This window comes from Mustelus asterias, chromosome 24 (assembly GCF_964213995.1).
Source record: "Mustelus asterias chromosome 24, sMusAst1.hap1.1, whole genome shotgun sequence".
NCBI classification, from domain to species: domain Eukaryota; kingdom Metazoa; phylum Chordata; class Chondrichthyes; order Carcharhiniformes; family Triakidae; genus Mustelus; species Mustelus asterias.
The window spans coordinates 56,207,897-56,223,436 of record NC_135824.1 but is presented as its reverse complement, the minus strand read 5'-3'; the positions used below and the strand labels follow the sequence as shown (position 1 = coordinate 56,223,436).

Sequence of the window (15,540 nt, the reverse complement as noted above, 5' to 3'; positions counted from 1 at the left end):
CCGTGTCCAAAGAAGCGACAAAGATTTCCGTCAGAGGCCCAGCAATTTCATCTCTCGTCTCCCTGAGCAGTCGAGGATAGATGCCATCAGGCCCTGGGGCTTTGTCAGTTTTAATGTTCCCTAAAAAACCTAACACTTCCTCTCTTGTAATGGAGATTTTCTCTAACGGGTCAACACCTCCCTCCGAGACACTCCCGGTTAACACGCTCCTCTCCTTCGTGAATACTGATGCAAAGTATTCATTTAGGATCTCCCCTATTCCCTTGGGTTCTAAGCATAATTCCCCTCCTTTGTCCCTGAGAGGTCCGATTTTCTCCCTGACAACTCTTTTGTTCCTAACGTATGAATAGAATGCCTTAGGATTCTCCTTAATCCTGCCTGCCAAGAACATCTCGTGACCTCTTTTTGCCCTTCTAACTCCCCGTTTGAATTCTTTCCTACTCTCTCTGTATTCCTCCAGAGCTCCATTTGTTTTCAGTTGCCTGGACTTAACGTACGCCTCCCTTTTCATTTTAATCAGATCCTCAATTTCCCTGGTTATCCACGGCTCTCGAATCCTACCTTTCCTATCTTTCCTTTTTACAGGCACATGCCTATCCTGCAGCCTTATCAATAGTTCCTTAAAAGACTCCCACATGCCAGATGCGGACTTACCCTCGAACATCCTCTCCCAATCAACATCCACAAATTCCTGCCTAATCCGGCTATAGTCAGCCTTCCCCCAATTTAGCACCCTGCCCATAGGACAGCACTCAGCATTGTCCATTACTATCCTAAAGTTAACAGAGTTGTGGTCACTATTTGCCACATGTTTCCCTACCGAAACTTTGACGACCTGACCGGGCTCATTTCCCAGAACTAGGTCCAGTATAGCCCCCTCTCTAGTCGGGCTATCTACATACTGTTCCAAAGAACCTTCCAGTACGCATTTTACAAATTCCTCCCCGTCCGGACCCCCAGCTCTAAGCACTTTCCAGTCTGTGCCGGGGAAATTAAAGTCCCCCACTACAACAACCCTATTTTTTCTGCACCTATCCAGAATCTCCTGACATATCCTTTCCTCCACTTCCCGTGGGCTGTTGGGTGGTCTGTAGTACACCCCCAGCATAGTGACTGCACCCTTCCTGTTTCTGAGTTCCACCCACAGCGACTCAGTACATGACCCCTCTAAGTTGTCTACCCTCTGCACAGCGGTAATATGCTCCTAAACTAATATCGCTACTCCCCCACCTTTTTTAGCCCCTCCTCTGTCTCGCCTAAAACACTTATACCCCGGAATATTCAGCTGCCAGTCCTGTCCTTCTTTTAACCAAGTTTCCGTCACCGCAACCACATCCAAATTCCGCATAAGCATTAAGGCCCTAAGTTCGTCTGTTTTACCCGTTACGCTCCTCACATTGAAGCAGATGCACTCCAGACCTCCAGGCCCACTCAGGTCATCCTCCTCCAGAGTGCTCATCTTCTTAGCTAGCCTTGCCCTGGCCCCCAGCTCAACCCCAGCCTCAGTATTTACTGACCTACTGTTTTGTTCCCCACCCCCCTGCCACACTAGTTTAAATCCTGCCGAAACACTCTAGCAAAACTCCCAGCCAGGATATTTGCTCCCTTCCAGTTGAGGTGTAACCGATCCTTTCTGTACAGTTGCCATCCTGACTTGAAGATTTCCCAGTTATCTATGAATTTAAAACCCTCCCTCTTGCACCAGTCCTTTAGCCACGCGTTCAACTGTAGAATCTCCCTGTTCCGAGCCTCACTTGCACTAGGCACCGGGAGCAGTCCAGAGATTGCTACCCTGGAGGCCTTACTTTTTAGCCTAGCACCCAACTCCCTGAATTTCTCTCGTATGACCCCCCTGCTCTTCCTACCTACATCATTTTCACCAATGTGTACAATCACATCCGTTTGACTACCTTCCTTTTTAAATATGCTTCCTACCCTCTCGGAGACATCCAGTACCCCGGCACCAGGGAGGCAGACTACCATCCTGGATTCTCGTTCAGTCCCACAGAAGCGCCTGTCCGTGCCTCTAACCATTGCGTCCCCCACAACTATCGCTCTCCTAAACCCCTTCTTTCCCTTCCGGACCCCTGAGCCTGTCTCCGTGGAGGCGATCTGGTCCTCGTGGCTTACCCCTGGAGGGTCATCCCCCTCCACAAACTCTGAGAATTCATAATGAGCAAAGCCAAAGTTTTAAAGATTATTTATTAGTCACAAGTAAGGCTTACATTGACACTGCAATGAAGTTACTGTGAAATTCCCTTAATCACTACACTCCGGCGCCTGTTCGGGTCAATGTACCTAACCAGCACGTCTTTCAGAATGTGGGAGGAAACCGGAACACCCGGAGGAAACCCACGCAGACACGGGGAGAAAGTGCAAATTCTGCACAGACAGTGACCCAAGCCTGGAATCGAACTCAGGTCCCTGGCGCTCTGAGGCAGCAGTGCTAACCACTGTGCCACCGCGCCAATGAAAGTCAACCAGAATTAATGAGAGACATATAGGACAGGGATGTTGGAGCTTCAGGGGGAGGCAATAGCCCTGTGGTATTATCGCTAGGCTATTTTTCCCAAAACTCAGCTATTGTCTTGGGGACCTGGGTTCGAATCCCGCCACGGCAGATGGTGGAATTTGAATTCAATCAAAAAAATCTGGATTTAAGAATCTGCTGATGACCATGAAACCATTGTCGGAAAAACCCATCTGGTTCACTGGGGCGGCACGGTGGCACAGTGGTTAGCACTGCTGTCTCACAGCTCCAAGTACCCAGGTTCAATTCCTGGCTTGGGTCACTGTCTGTGTGGAATATGCACGTTCTCCCCGTGTCTCCGTGGGTTTCCTCCGGGTGCTCCGGTTTCCTCCCACAGTCCGAAAGGCGTGCTAGTTAGGTGCATTGGCCGTGCTAAATTCTCCCTCGGCGTACCGGAACAGGCGCCGGAGTGTGGCAGCTAGGGAATTTTCACAGTGACTTCATTGCAGTGTTAATTTCAGCCTATTTGTCACACTAATAAATAAACTTTAAACCTTTAATGTCCCTTTAGGGAAGGAAATCTGCCGTCCTTACCCGGTCTGGCCTACATGTGACTCCAGAGCCACAGCAATGTGGTTGACTCTCAACTGCCCTCCAAGGGCAACTAGGGATGGGCAATAAATGCTGGGCCCAGCCAGCGACGCCCATGTCCAATGAATGAATCAAAACAATTCATTTCCTCATTAGTTTAACTCCCTATTTCCTTCTCCCTCGTGTCTATCGGTGGCACAGTGGTTAGCACTGCTGCCTCACAGCGCCAGGGACCCGGGTTCAATTCTTGGCTTGGGTGACTGTCTGTGCGGAGTCTGCACGTTCTCCCCGTGTCTGCGTGGGTTTCCTCCGGGTGCTCCGGTTTCCTCCCACAGTCTGAAAGACGTGCTGGTCAGGTACATTGACCTGAACAGGTGCTGGACTGTGGCGACTAGGGGAATTTCACAGTAACTTCATTGCAGTGTTAATGTAAGCCTAACTTGTGACTAATAAATAAACTTTTTAAAAACTTTTATCAATATTCCCCATTAACTGTATCTATATGGTTCACCTTCGGGGCGGCACGGTGACACAGTGGTTAGCGCTGCTGCTTCACAGCGCCAGGGACCGGGGTTCGATTCCCGGCTTGGGTCACTGTCTTTGCGGAGTTTCCACGTTCTCCCCGTGTCTGCATGGGTTTCCTCCGGGTGCTCCGGTTTCCTCCCACATTCTAAACGACATGCTGGTTAGGGTGCATTTACCCGAACAGGCGCCAGAGTGTGGCGACTAGGGGAATTTCACAGAAATTCCATTGCAGTGTTAATGTAAGCCGACTTGTGAATTCAACCAAGGGGAGGTGATGGCCTAGTGGTATTATCGCTAGACTATTAATCCAGAAACTCAGCTAATGTTCTGGGGCACCCGGGTTCGAATCCCGCCCACGGCAGATGGTGGAATTTGAATTCAATAAAAAATATCTGGAATTAAGAATCTATGAATGACCATGAAAACCCATCTGGTTCAATAATGTCCTTTAGGGAAGGAAATCTGCCATCCTTACCCAGTCTGGGCTACATGTGACTCCAGAGTCACAGCAATGGGGTTGACTCTCAACTGCCCTCCAAGGGCAACTAGGGATGGGCAATAAATGCTGGCCCAGCCAGCGACGCCCATGTCCCAGGAATGAGTTAAAAAAATAATCCCAGTGGGAGCGGGTTCCACAATCTCCCCACTCTCTGGGGAAGGAGATCCGTTTGGATTTATGAGTGACTCTGCGGAGTTGATGGCCGTCATAGTGTGTGAGCTGGCAGAGCTGGGAATGTGTTCCCACGCCCTGTAACCACACAGAAGCAGACATCAGCAGTTTCGGGCTTGTTAATTTCCTTGGGTGTAAGTCACACGCAGATTTCAGTTTCATCAGCAGAACAGAACTTCTCATCGTTGGGTGAGATCGGTATCACACCGCTTCCTCTCAGCGACGGTGAGAGAGAGAGAGCGAGGGAGACCAATATTGTGAATGGATGGGGAGGGGTTTGGGGATGGGGGTTAAGGATTCAGGAGGGTGGGATGTATGAATTAAACCCATGTCCCTGTGAGGCAGCTGTGTTAACCACCAGGCCTGTACTATTGTGCGCAGTTTTTAATGTCCTTATCTAACATAGGATGTCTTTGCTACAGAGGTAGCGCGGGGAAGGTAATGATTGCAAAGCAGGTTCTAAGGGCCAAATGACCTCTAGTTTCTATGGTTGATTCCTGGGGTAAACACAGTAAGAGTTTTAACAACACCAGGTTAAAGTCCAACAGGTTTATTTGGTAGCAAATACCATTTGCTTTCAGAGCGCTGCTCCTTTGTCAGATGGAGTGGAAATCTGCTCTCAAACAGGGCACAGAGATCTGCTCTTATAGAGATTCGCATTCTAATCAGTATTCTGTAACTTGATTTTGTGTCTCTGTGCCCTGTTTGAGAGCAGATTTCCACTCCATCTGACGAAGGAGCAGCGCTCCGAAAGCTAATGGCATTTGCTACCAAATAAACCTGTTGGACTTTAACCTGGTGTTGTTAAAACTCTTACTGTGTTTACCCCAGTCCAACGCCGGCATCTCCACATCATGATTCCTGGTATGGCAGATCTGTCATATGAGGAGAGGTTAGTTCAGAGCTTAAAGTTTATTTATTAGTGTCACAAGTAGGCTTACATTAACACTGCAGTGATGTTATTGTGAAGTTAGTTGCTACACTCCGGCGACTGTTCGGGTACACTGAAGGAGAATTTAGTACGGTCAATGCACTTAACCAGCACGTCTTTCAGACTGTAGGAGGAAACCGGAGCACCCGGAGGAAACCCACGCAGACACTGGGAGAACGTGCAAACTCCACACAGGCAGTGACCCAAGCCAGGAATCGAACCCAGGTCCCTGGCGCTGTGAGGCAGCAGTGCTAACCACTGTGCCACCGTGCCGTCGTTAGGTAAGAGTTATATTTATTGGAGTTTAGAAGAGTGAGAGGGGATCTCATAGAAACTTATAAAATTCTAACAGGATTAGACAGGGTAGATTCAGAAAGAATGTTCCCGATGGCGGGCGTGTCCAGAACTCGGGGTCATCGTTTGAGGAGAGTTTGAGGGGTAAACCTTTCAGGACTGAGGTGAGGAGAAATTTCTTCACCCAGAGGGTGGCGAGTGTGTGGAATTCACTCCCACAGAAAATAGTTGAGGCCAAAACATTGTGTGATTTCAAGAAGAAATTAGATATAGCTCTTGGGGCTAAAGGGATCAAGGGATGTGGGGGGGATCAGGATACTGAATTTGATGATCAGTCATGATTATAATGAGTGGTGGAGCAGGCTCGAAGGGCCGAATGGCCTCCTCCTGCTTCTAGTTTCTATGTTTCTATGATTCACCAACAAAATACAACCAGACCAAACCAGTAACAATAAAAAGAGTTCAGAGAGGGGCTGAATGGCCATTGACGGCCAATGATCAGGGATCTGGGCGTGCAGGTCCACAGTTCCCTAAACCTGGCATGGTGGCCAAGGTGGTTAAGAAGGCATATGACACGCTTGCCTTCATCAGCCGGGGCATTGAGTACAAGAGTCGGGAAATCATGTTGCAGCTATATAAAACCTTGGTTAGGCCGCATTTGGAGTATTGTGGACAGTTCTGGTCACCACACTACCAGAAGGACATGGAAGCTTTGGAGAGAGTGTAAAGAAAGTTTACCAGGATGTTGTCTGGTGTCGGGAGGGTGTTGATGGTGACGTGAGGTTGAATAAACTAGGATTGTTTTCACTGGAAAGATGGAGGCTGAGGGGAGACCTGATAGAAGTCTACAAAATTATGAGAGACACAGACAGGGTGGATAGTCAAAGGCTTTTTCCCAGGATGGAAGTGTCAATTACAAGGGGGCACAGGTTCAAGGCGAGAAGGGGAAAGTTTAAGGGAGATGTGCGGGGGAAGTTTTTCACGCAGAGGGTGGTGGGCGCCTGGAACGCGCTGCCAGAGGAGGTGGTGGAAGCCGGCACATTAGCAACATTTAAGAGGCATTGGGATGGGTCCATGAATAGGGAGGGAATGGAGGGATGCGGATCGAGTAAGGGCAGAAGACTTTTTTTCAAGTTTAATCCGGGCATCATGATCGGCACAGGCTTGGAGGGCCGAAGGGCCTGTTCCTGTGAGGTAATTTTTTTTGTTCTTTGTTTTTGTTTGATGTCCCTCACCCCTCCAGTGGACACGTCCAGAAATGGGAGGCACAGTTTAAGAATAATTTAAGTTTAAGAATTTATTTTCTATCTCAGAGGGTCGTTAAGCTTTGGAACCATCTCTCCCCCTATGGGGGCTGGGTCATTGAATATATTCAAGGCTGAGTTCGATAGGTCTTTGATCAACTAGGGGGGAGGTCAAGGGTTATTGGAGGGGGTAGGGGGTGATGCAGACAGAAAAGTGGCATTGAGGCTGCAGCTAGATCAGCCATGATCTTATTGAAAAGGGCAGAACAGGCTCGAAGGGCCGAGTGGCCTCATAGACATTAACAGCATAGAACGAGGCCATTCATGTCCATGCTGGTCAACAAAGATTTTATTTTTATTAATCATTCATGGGACTTGAACCCGGAGCTTCTGGCTCAGAGGCAGGGATGCTACCCACTGTGCCACAAGAACTCCCTTCCAATATCAGAAAATCCCCAGGAAATCCAATCGTGAATCCAGGAAAAACATCTTCGCCCAGAGAGTGGGGAGAATGTGGGACTCGCTCGGGCAGTGGTTAAGGTGAATATAGTTTTCTTTTTCATTTGTGGGACATGGGTGTCGCTGGCTGGGTCAGCATTTATTGCGCATCCCTAGTTGCCTTTGGAGGGCAGTTGAGAGTCAACCACATTGCGGTGGCTCTGGAGTCATATGTAGGCCAGACCGGGTAAGGACGGCAGATTTCCTTCCCTAAAGGATCAGTGAGGGGGAAGGGGGGAGGGGGCCATGATTGGTCTGGGTGGGGGCTGGGGATAATGGGGTCAGTAATGTTGTGGGGGTGGGGCAATGTCTGTGGGGGCCAGGGGGAGGCATTATCCGGCCTGCGAGGGATGTGGCAGGGGAGAAGCATTCTATCATTTTTTTTCTGCGCGTGCGCAGGTGGAGGCTCCAATCGGAGCTGCAGGATTTTGGGCGCGTTAGGCCCCGCCCAGAGACTTGTGCAGCGCGATTTGGAATCGCTGATATTTTTTCAGGCAGAGTGCGTATGGGGGCGCCTCAGAACAGGTCTAAAAGTCCGATCCAAAACACTCCCAGATTCAAGTCTGCCCAGCACTTAGAACCAAAATAAGATAGATGTGCAGTTAGGCGGATTGACCATGCTAAATTGCCCCATTAGTGTCCAAAGATGTGCAGGTTAGGTGGATTGGCCATGCTAAATTGCCCCATTAGTGTCCAAAGATGTGCAGGTTAGGTGGATTGGCCATGCTAAATTGCCCCTTAGTGTCCAAAGATGAGCAGGTTGGGTGGATTGGCCATGCTAAATTGCCCCATTAGTGTCCAAAGATGAGCAGGTTAGGTGGATTGGCCATGCTAAATTGCCTCTTAGTGTCCAAAGATGAGCAGGTTAGGTGGATTGGCCATGCTAAATTGCCCCTTAGTGTCCAAAGATGAGCAGGTTAGGTGGATTGGCCATGCTAAATTGCCTCTTAGTGTCCAAAGATGAGCAGGTTAGGTGGATTGGCCATGCTAAATTGCCCCTTAGTGTCCAAAGATGAGCAGGTTAGGTGGATTGGCCGTGCTAAATTGCCCCTTAGTGTCCAAAGATGAGCAGGTTAGGTGGATTGGCCATGCTAAATTGCCTCTTAGTGTCCAAAGATGAGCAGGTTAGGTGGATTGGTTATGCTAAATGGCCCCTTGGTGTCAGGGGGACTAGCAGGGTAAATACGAGGCATCATGGGGATAGGGGTACGTGGGATTGTTGTCGGTGCCTGTCTGGTGGGCCGAATGGCCCACCAAAGTCCCACATGGCAGGTTGGTTAAGAAGGTTAAGGCTCATGGGATACAAGGAGAAGTGGCTAGATGGGTGGAGAACTGGCTTGGCCATAGGAGACAGAGGGTAGTGGTCGAAGGGTCTTTTTCCGGCTGGAGGTCTGTGACCAGTGGTGTTCCGCAGGGCTCTGTACTGGGACCTCTGCTATTTGTGATATATATAAATGATTTGGAAGAAGGTGTAACTGGTGTAATCAGCAAGTTTGCGGATGACACGAAGATGGCTGGAATTGCGGATAGCGAAGAGCATTGTCGGGCAATACAGCAGGATATAGATAGGCTGGAAAATTGGGCGGAGAGGTGGCAGATGGAGTTTAATCCGGATAAATGCGAAGTGATGCATTTTGGAAGAAATAATGTAGGGAGGAGTTATACAATAAATGGCAGAGTCATCAGGAGTATAGAAACACAGAGGGACCTAGGTGTGCAAGTCCACAAATCCTTGAAGGTGGCAACACAGGTGGAGAAGGTGGTGAAGAAGGCATATGGTATGCTTGCCTTTATAGGACGGGGTATAGAGTATAAAAGCTGGAGTCTGATGATGCAGCTTTATAGAACGCTGGTTAGGCCACATTTGGAATACTGCGTCCAGTTCTGGTCGCCGCACTACCAGAAGGACGTGGAGGCGTTGGAGAGAGTGCAGAGAAGGTTTACCAGGATGTTGCCTGGTATGGAGGGTCTTAGCTATGAGGAGAGATTGGGTAGACTGGGGTTGTTCTCCTTGGAAAGACGGAGAATGAGAGGAGATCTAATAGAGGTATACAAGATTATGAAGGGGATAGATAGGGTGAACAGTGGGAAGCTTTTTCCCAGGTCGGAGGTGGCGATCACGAGGGGTCACGGGCTCAAGCTGAGAGGGGCGAAGTATAACTCAGACATCAGAGGGACGTTTTTTACACAGAGGGTGGTGGGGGCCTGGAATGCGCTGCCAAGTAGGGTGGTGGAGGCAGGCACGCTGACATCGTTTAAGACTTACCTGGATAGTCACATGAGCAGCCTGGGAATGGAGGGATACAAACAATTGGTCTAGTTGGACCAAGGAGCGGCACAGGCTTGGAGGGCCGAAGGGCCTGTTTCCTGTGCTGTACTGTTCTTTGTTCTTTGTTCTGCACTGTAGGGATTCTATGATTCCTGCGCTCCCCCCATTTCCATCCTTCCACCCTTGCTTTCAGTTGCTTGAAGCTTTGGAAAAGGGTCACCAAGAAAGAATACGTGGACTAATTGCCAATAACACTGTTGTGTATATATTTATATATATGTGTATATATTATAATATGGAATGGTTGAAGGAGATTTGATGCTATTTACAAAAGGAATTAATACAGCTGCATAATTTACTGTTCTTTGAAGGAGTGAAAGTCTTTGTTGGTCCATCGCACGGAGTGTGTCTAACGGCGTTTAAAAAGGCTTTGCCCCCCCGGGATGGATCAGAAGGCCGCACTAGGCCGAAGCCTCTCAGAGCTCCAAAGAGTCCGAAGTGTCCACCGTCACCCTGATGAAGATGGTGTCGTCCTTGACGTAATGGTGCGCCTCGTTCTCCAGCACCGTCTGGCTCACGAAGAGCGGGCAGCCCGACGCCACGTTCATGTCCACCTGGGGCCTCCGGAAGCTCGTGCTGCTGGGGTCCGGCTTGAAGGTGTCCGACACGTGCGTCTTGGCGGGGCCCTGGTCCAGCAAGGAGAGTGTCACCTTCTGGCGGAAGGGCCAGGCCAGCAGTGGGTCGTACTCGCCTCGCATGACCGCGAAGAAGAGGGACAGGTGGGTGCCCTTGCCCATGCCGTCACCGTTGAGGTAGACCCGGGCGCACATCTTGTAGCCGAACGGGCTGGTGTAGAAGGGCTGGCTGTACAGCGACAGGGTCTTGCCGCTCACCGCCTCCTGCTTCCGCCGCGCGTAGTCCCGGATTTTCCAGACCAGCCGCCCGTTGTAGCTGGCAGTCTCCAGCAGCTGAAATCGCAGGTCAATCTCGGCCAGCCTCACCTCGTGAACACTTAGCATCTTGTCGTGTTGGCTCACTTGGTGCTCGATTGGTGCTGAAGTGGAATTTGGAAAGGACGTTTTAAAAGTAAAATTTAATTATTAGTCACAAGTAAAGCTTACATTAACACTGCAATGAAGTTACTGTGAAATTCCCCTGGTCGCCACACTCCGGCGCCTGTTCGGGTCAACGCACCCTAACCAGCACGTCTTTCGGACTGTGGGAGGAAACTGGAGCACCCGGAGGAAACCCACGCAGACACGGGGAGGAATGAAGGCAAAGACTATTTTCTAAATGGGAAAACGGTTCGGAAATCAGAAACGCAAAGGGAGTCATTGTTCTCTGAAGGTTAACGCGCAGGTTCAGTCGGCAGTTAGGAAGGCAATGTTAGCATTCATGTCAAGAGGGCTAGAATACAAGAGCAGGGATGTACATCTGAGGCTGTATAAGGCTCTGGTCAGACCCCATTTGGAGTTTCGTCAGTAGTTTTCATAGAAAGAATCATAGAAACCCTACAGTGCAGAAAGAGGCCATTCGGCCCATCGAGTCTGCACCTACCACAATCCCACCCAGGCCCTACCCCCATATCCCTACATATTTACCCGCTAATCTCTCTAACCTACGCATCTCAGGACATGAAGGGGCAATTTTAGCATGGCCAATCGACCTAACCCGCACATCTTTGGACTGTGGGAGGAAACCGGAGCACCCGGAGGAAACCCACGCAGACATGGGGAGAATGTGCAAACTCCACACAGACAGTGACCCAAGCCGGGAATCGAACCCAGGTCTCCGAAGCTGTGAAGCAGCAGTGCTAACCACTGTGCCACTGTGCCGCCCCATATTTTGGGCCCCGTATCTAAGGAAGGATGTGCCGGCCTTGGAAAGGGTCCAGAGGAGGTTCACAAGAATGATCCCTGGAATGAAGAGCTTGTCATATGAGGAACGGTTGAGGACTCTGGGTCTGTACTCGTTGGAGTTTAGAAGGATGAGAGGAGATCTTATTGAAACTTACAGGATGCTGCGAGGCCTGGATAGAGTGGACGTGGAGAGGATGTTTCCACTAGTAGGAAAAACTAGAACCAGAGGGCACAACCTCAGGCTAAAGGGACGATCCTTTAAAACAGAGATGAGGAGGAATTTCTTCAGCCAGAGAGTGGTGAATCTGTGGAACTTTTTGCCGCAGAAGGCTGTGGAGGCCGGGTCATTGAGTGTCTTTAAGACAGAGATAGATAGGTTCTTGATTAATAAGGGGACCAGGGGTGATGGGGAAAAGGCAGGAGAATGGGGATGAGAAAAATATCAGCCATGGTTGAATGGCGGAGCAGACTCGATGGGTCGAGTGGCCTAATTCTGCTCCTATGTCTTATGGTCTAACATGCAGACTTTACAAAGACAGTGGCCCAAGCCAGGAATCAAACCTGGGTCCCTGGAGCTGTGAGGCAGCAGTGCTAACCACTGTGCCGCCGTGCTAATGAAAGTCAACAAGCATTAATAAGAGACATATAGAAGAGGGATGTTGGAGCCTCAGAGGGGGAGGCGATGGCCGAGTGTTATTATCACCAGGCTATTAATCCCGAAACTCAGCTAATGTTCTGGGGGACCCGGGTTCGAATCCCGCCACGGCAGATGGTGGAATTTGAATTCAATACAAAAAAAAAATCTGGATTTAAGAATCTGCTGATGGCCCATTGTCGATTGTTGGAAAAACCCATCTGGTTCACAGGGGCGGCGCGGTGGCCCAGTGGGTTAGCGCTGCTGCCTCACAACGCCAAGGACCTGGGTTCGATTCCCGGCTTGGGTCAGTGTCTGTGCGGAGTCTGCACGTTCTCCCCGTGTCTGCAGCAGTGCTAACCACTGTGGTGCCAAACATTTATTCCTCACATTCAAATAAAGAAATAACTTTGAAAAACAAGGGAGGAATTATCCGTCCCCCTCGCCACGGGAATCGTACCGCGTGGGGGGAGTGGATCATTCAAAGGTCCGTTGACCTCGGGCGGGATTTTCCAGTCTTGGGGCGAGCGTGGCTGGAATACCCCACCCCAATTCGTTGGGGGTCCATTCCATCACCTTTTTGGCATTCTCTCCCGGTCTCAGCTGTAGTTACTGCGGTAACCCCTCAGGCAGGTTTAAACCCCACTCCTGTGAGATTTCAGTGCAAGCTGACTCACAGTGCTGTACTGAGGGAGTGCTGCACTGTCAGAGGGTCAGTACTGAGGGAGTGCTGCACTGTCAGAGGGTCAGTACTGAGGGAGTGTTGCACTGTCAGAGGGTCAGTACTGAGGGAGTGCTGCACTGTCAGAGGGTCAGTACTGAGGGAGTGCCGCACTGTCAGAGGGTCAGTACTGAGGGAGTGCTGCACTGTCAGAGGGTCAGTACTGAGGGAGTGCCGCACTGTCAGAGGGTCAGTACTGAGGGAGTGCCGCACTGTCAGAGGGTCAGTACTGAGGAAGTGCTGCACTGTCAGAGGGTCAGTACTGAGGGAGTGCCGCACTGTCAGAGGGTCAGTACTGAGGGAGTGCCGCACTGTCAGAGGGTCAGTACTGAGGGAGTGCTGCACTGTCACAGGGTCAGTGCTGAGGGAGTGCCGCACTGTCAAAGGGCCAGTACTGAGGGAGTGCTGCACTGTCAGAGGATCAGTACTGAGGGAGTGCCGCACTGTCAGAGGGTCAGTACTGAGGGAGTGCTGCACTGTCACAGGGTCAGTACTGAGGGAGTGCTGCACTGTCAGAGGGTCAGTACTGAGGGAGTGCTGCACTGTCAGAGGGTCAGTACTGAGGGAGTGCCGCACTGTCAGAGGGTCAGTACTGAGGGTGTGCCACACTGTCACAGGGTCAGTACTGAGGGAGTGCCGCACTGTCACAGGGTCAGTACTGAGGGAGTGCCACACTATCAGAGGGTCAGTGCTGAGGGAGTGCTGCACTGTCAGAGGGTCAGTACTGAGGGAGTGCCACACTGTCAGAGGAGCAGTCATTTGGGTAAAGTTAATCATGGAACCTTCTGGGTGGACATAAAATATACCATGGCATTAGGTCAGTTTTCCCAGGCCAACTGACATTTCTGAACATGTTGCTATTTGTGGAAGCTTTCTGTGCATAAATCATGTTTTAGAGAGATGGAGCGCTGGCTTAGAAAAATATTGTGCCAAAATAGCAAGAACCCTGGAGAGAATGGCATTGGTTTTCACAGTGAGCCGCGAGTCACAATCTTATGGCACATCATGTGCAAAAACAAAGCTCGGATGTGATTCTCGCCAGGAGGGAGAGGGGGGGGGCGGAGCCTAAGACCGCCAGTGAAGCCGGCTGCTGAGCGCTCAGAGCGCCATTGCACAGGCGCCCTGTTCTCCAAGTATATCGGGAGATCTCATGCCACCCCCACACTCCGCCCCCGCACCTCCCGCACCCCCCACACCTCCCATCCCCCTGCACCCACCCCACAGATATCGGGACCGATGTCCGAATCCTCTTTTATAGAGGTTTGAAACACAGAAAGAGGCCCTTCAGCCCATCATGTCTGTGCTGGCCATCAAGCTCCCATCTATTCTGATCCCATTTCCCAGCACATGGTCCTGTAGCTCTGTGTGTGCTGGGGCGTTTCCAATACTCATCTATATGCTGCTTAAATATTGTGAGGGTTCTGCCTCTACCACCCTTTCAGGCAGCGAGTTCCTGATTCCCACCACCCTCTGGGTGAAAAACCTTTTCCTCAAATCCCCTCTAAATCTCCTGCCCCTTACCTTAAATCTCTGCCACCCCGGGTTATTGACCCCTCTACTGAGGTGAAAAGATTCTTCCTATCTACCCTATCTATGTCCCTCTGAATTTTGTACACCTCGATCAGATCCCCCTCAGCCTTCTCTGCTCCAAGGAAAACAATCCCAGCCTAACCAGCCTCTCTTCATAGTTGAAATGCCTCGGTCAGTGTCTGTGCGGAGTCTGCACGTTCTCCCCGTGTCTGCGTGGGTTTCCTCCGGGTGCTCCGGTTTCCTCCCACATTCTAAAGATGTGCAGGTTAGGTGGATTGGCCATGCTAAATTGCCCCTTAGTGTCCAAAGATGTGCTGATTAGGTGGATTGGCCATGCTAAATTGCCCCTTAGTGTCGCAAGATGTGCAGGTTAGGTGGATTGGCCATGCTAAATTGCCCCTTAGTGTCCAAAGATGTGCAAGTTAAGTGGATTGGCCATGCTAAATTGCCCCTTAGTGTCTCAAGATGTGCAGGTTAGGTGGATTGGCCGTGCTAAGTTGCCCCTTAGTGTCCAAAGATGTGCAGATTAGGTGGATTGGCCATGCTAAATTGCCCCTTAGTGTCGCAAGATGTGCAGGTTAGGTGGATTGGCCATGCTAAATTGCCCCTTAGTGTCCAAAGATGTGCAAGTTAAGTGGATTGGCCATGCTAAATTGCCCCTTAGTGTCTCAAGATGTGCAGGTTAGGTGGATTGGCCGTGCTAAGTTGCCCCTTAGTGTCGCAAGATGTACAGGTTAGGTGGATTGGCCATGCTAAATTGCCCCTTAGTGTCGCAAGATGTACAGGTTAGGTGGATTGGCCATGCTAAATTGCCCCTTAGTGTCGCAAGATGTACAGGTTAGGTGGATTGGCCGTGCTAAATTGCCCCTTAGTGTCCAAAGATATGCAAGTTAAGTGGATTGGCCATGCTAAATTGCCCCTTCGTGTCCAAAGATGTGCAGGTTAGGTGGATTGGCCGTGCTAAATTGCCTCCTAGTGTCCAAAGATGGGCAGGTTAGGTGGATTGGCCATGCTAAATGTGTGGAGTCACGGGGATAGAGCCTGGGTAAGATGCTCTGTCACAGAGTCGGTGTACACTCGATGGGCTGAATGGCCTCTTCTGTACTGTTCTCCACAGTGGCATAGTGGTTAACACTGCTGCCTCACAGCGCCAGGGACCCGGGTTCGATTCCCGGCTCGGGTCACTGTCTGTGTGGAGTTTGCACATTCTCCCCGTGTCTGCATGGGTTTCCTCCGGGTGCTCCGGTTTCCTCCCACAGTCTCAAAGACATGCTGGTTAGGGGTGCATTGGCTGTGCTAAATTC

General features: G+C 50.4%; 1 protein-coding gene across 2 annotated transcripts in view; it reads right to left on the bottom strand.

Annotated features, from left to right (window-relative positions):
- Nucleotides 1-9,732: 9,732 nt before the first annotated feature.
- LOC144511415 (TNF receptor-associated factor 3-like) overlaps nucleotides 9,733-15,540 on the bottom strand; it is a 40,435-nt gene continuing 34,627 nt past the window's right edge. For both annotated transcript variants that reach the window (XM_078241748.1, XM_078241749.1), the window contains one exon: nucleotides 9,733-10,546. In XM_078241748.1, the coding sequence (XP_078097874.1) occupies nucleotides 9,969-10,546 (578 nt within the window). In that variant the 3' untranslated portion in view covers nucleotides 9,733-9,968. The remainder of the gene's footprint in view (nucleotides 10,547-15,540) is intronic.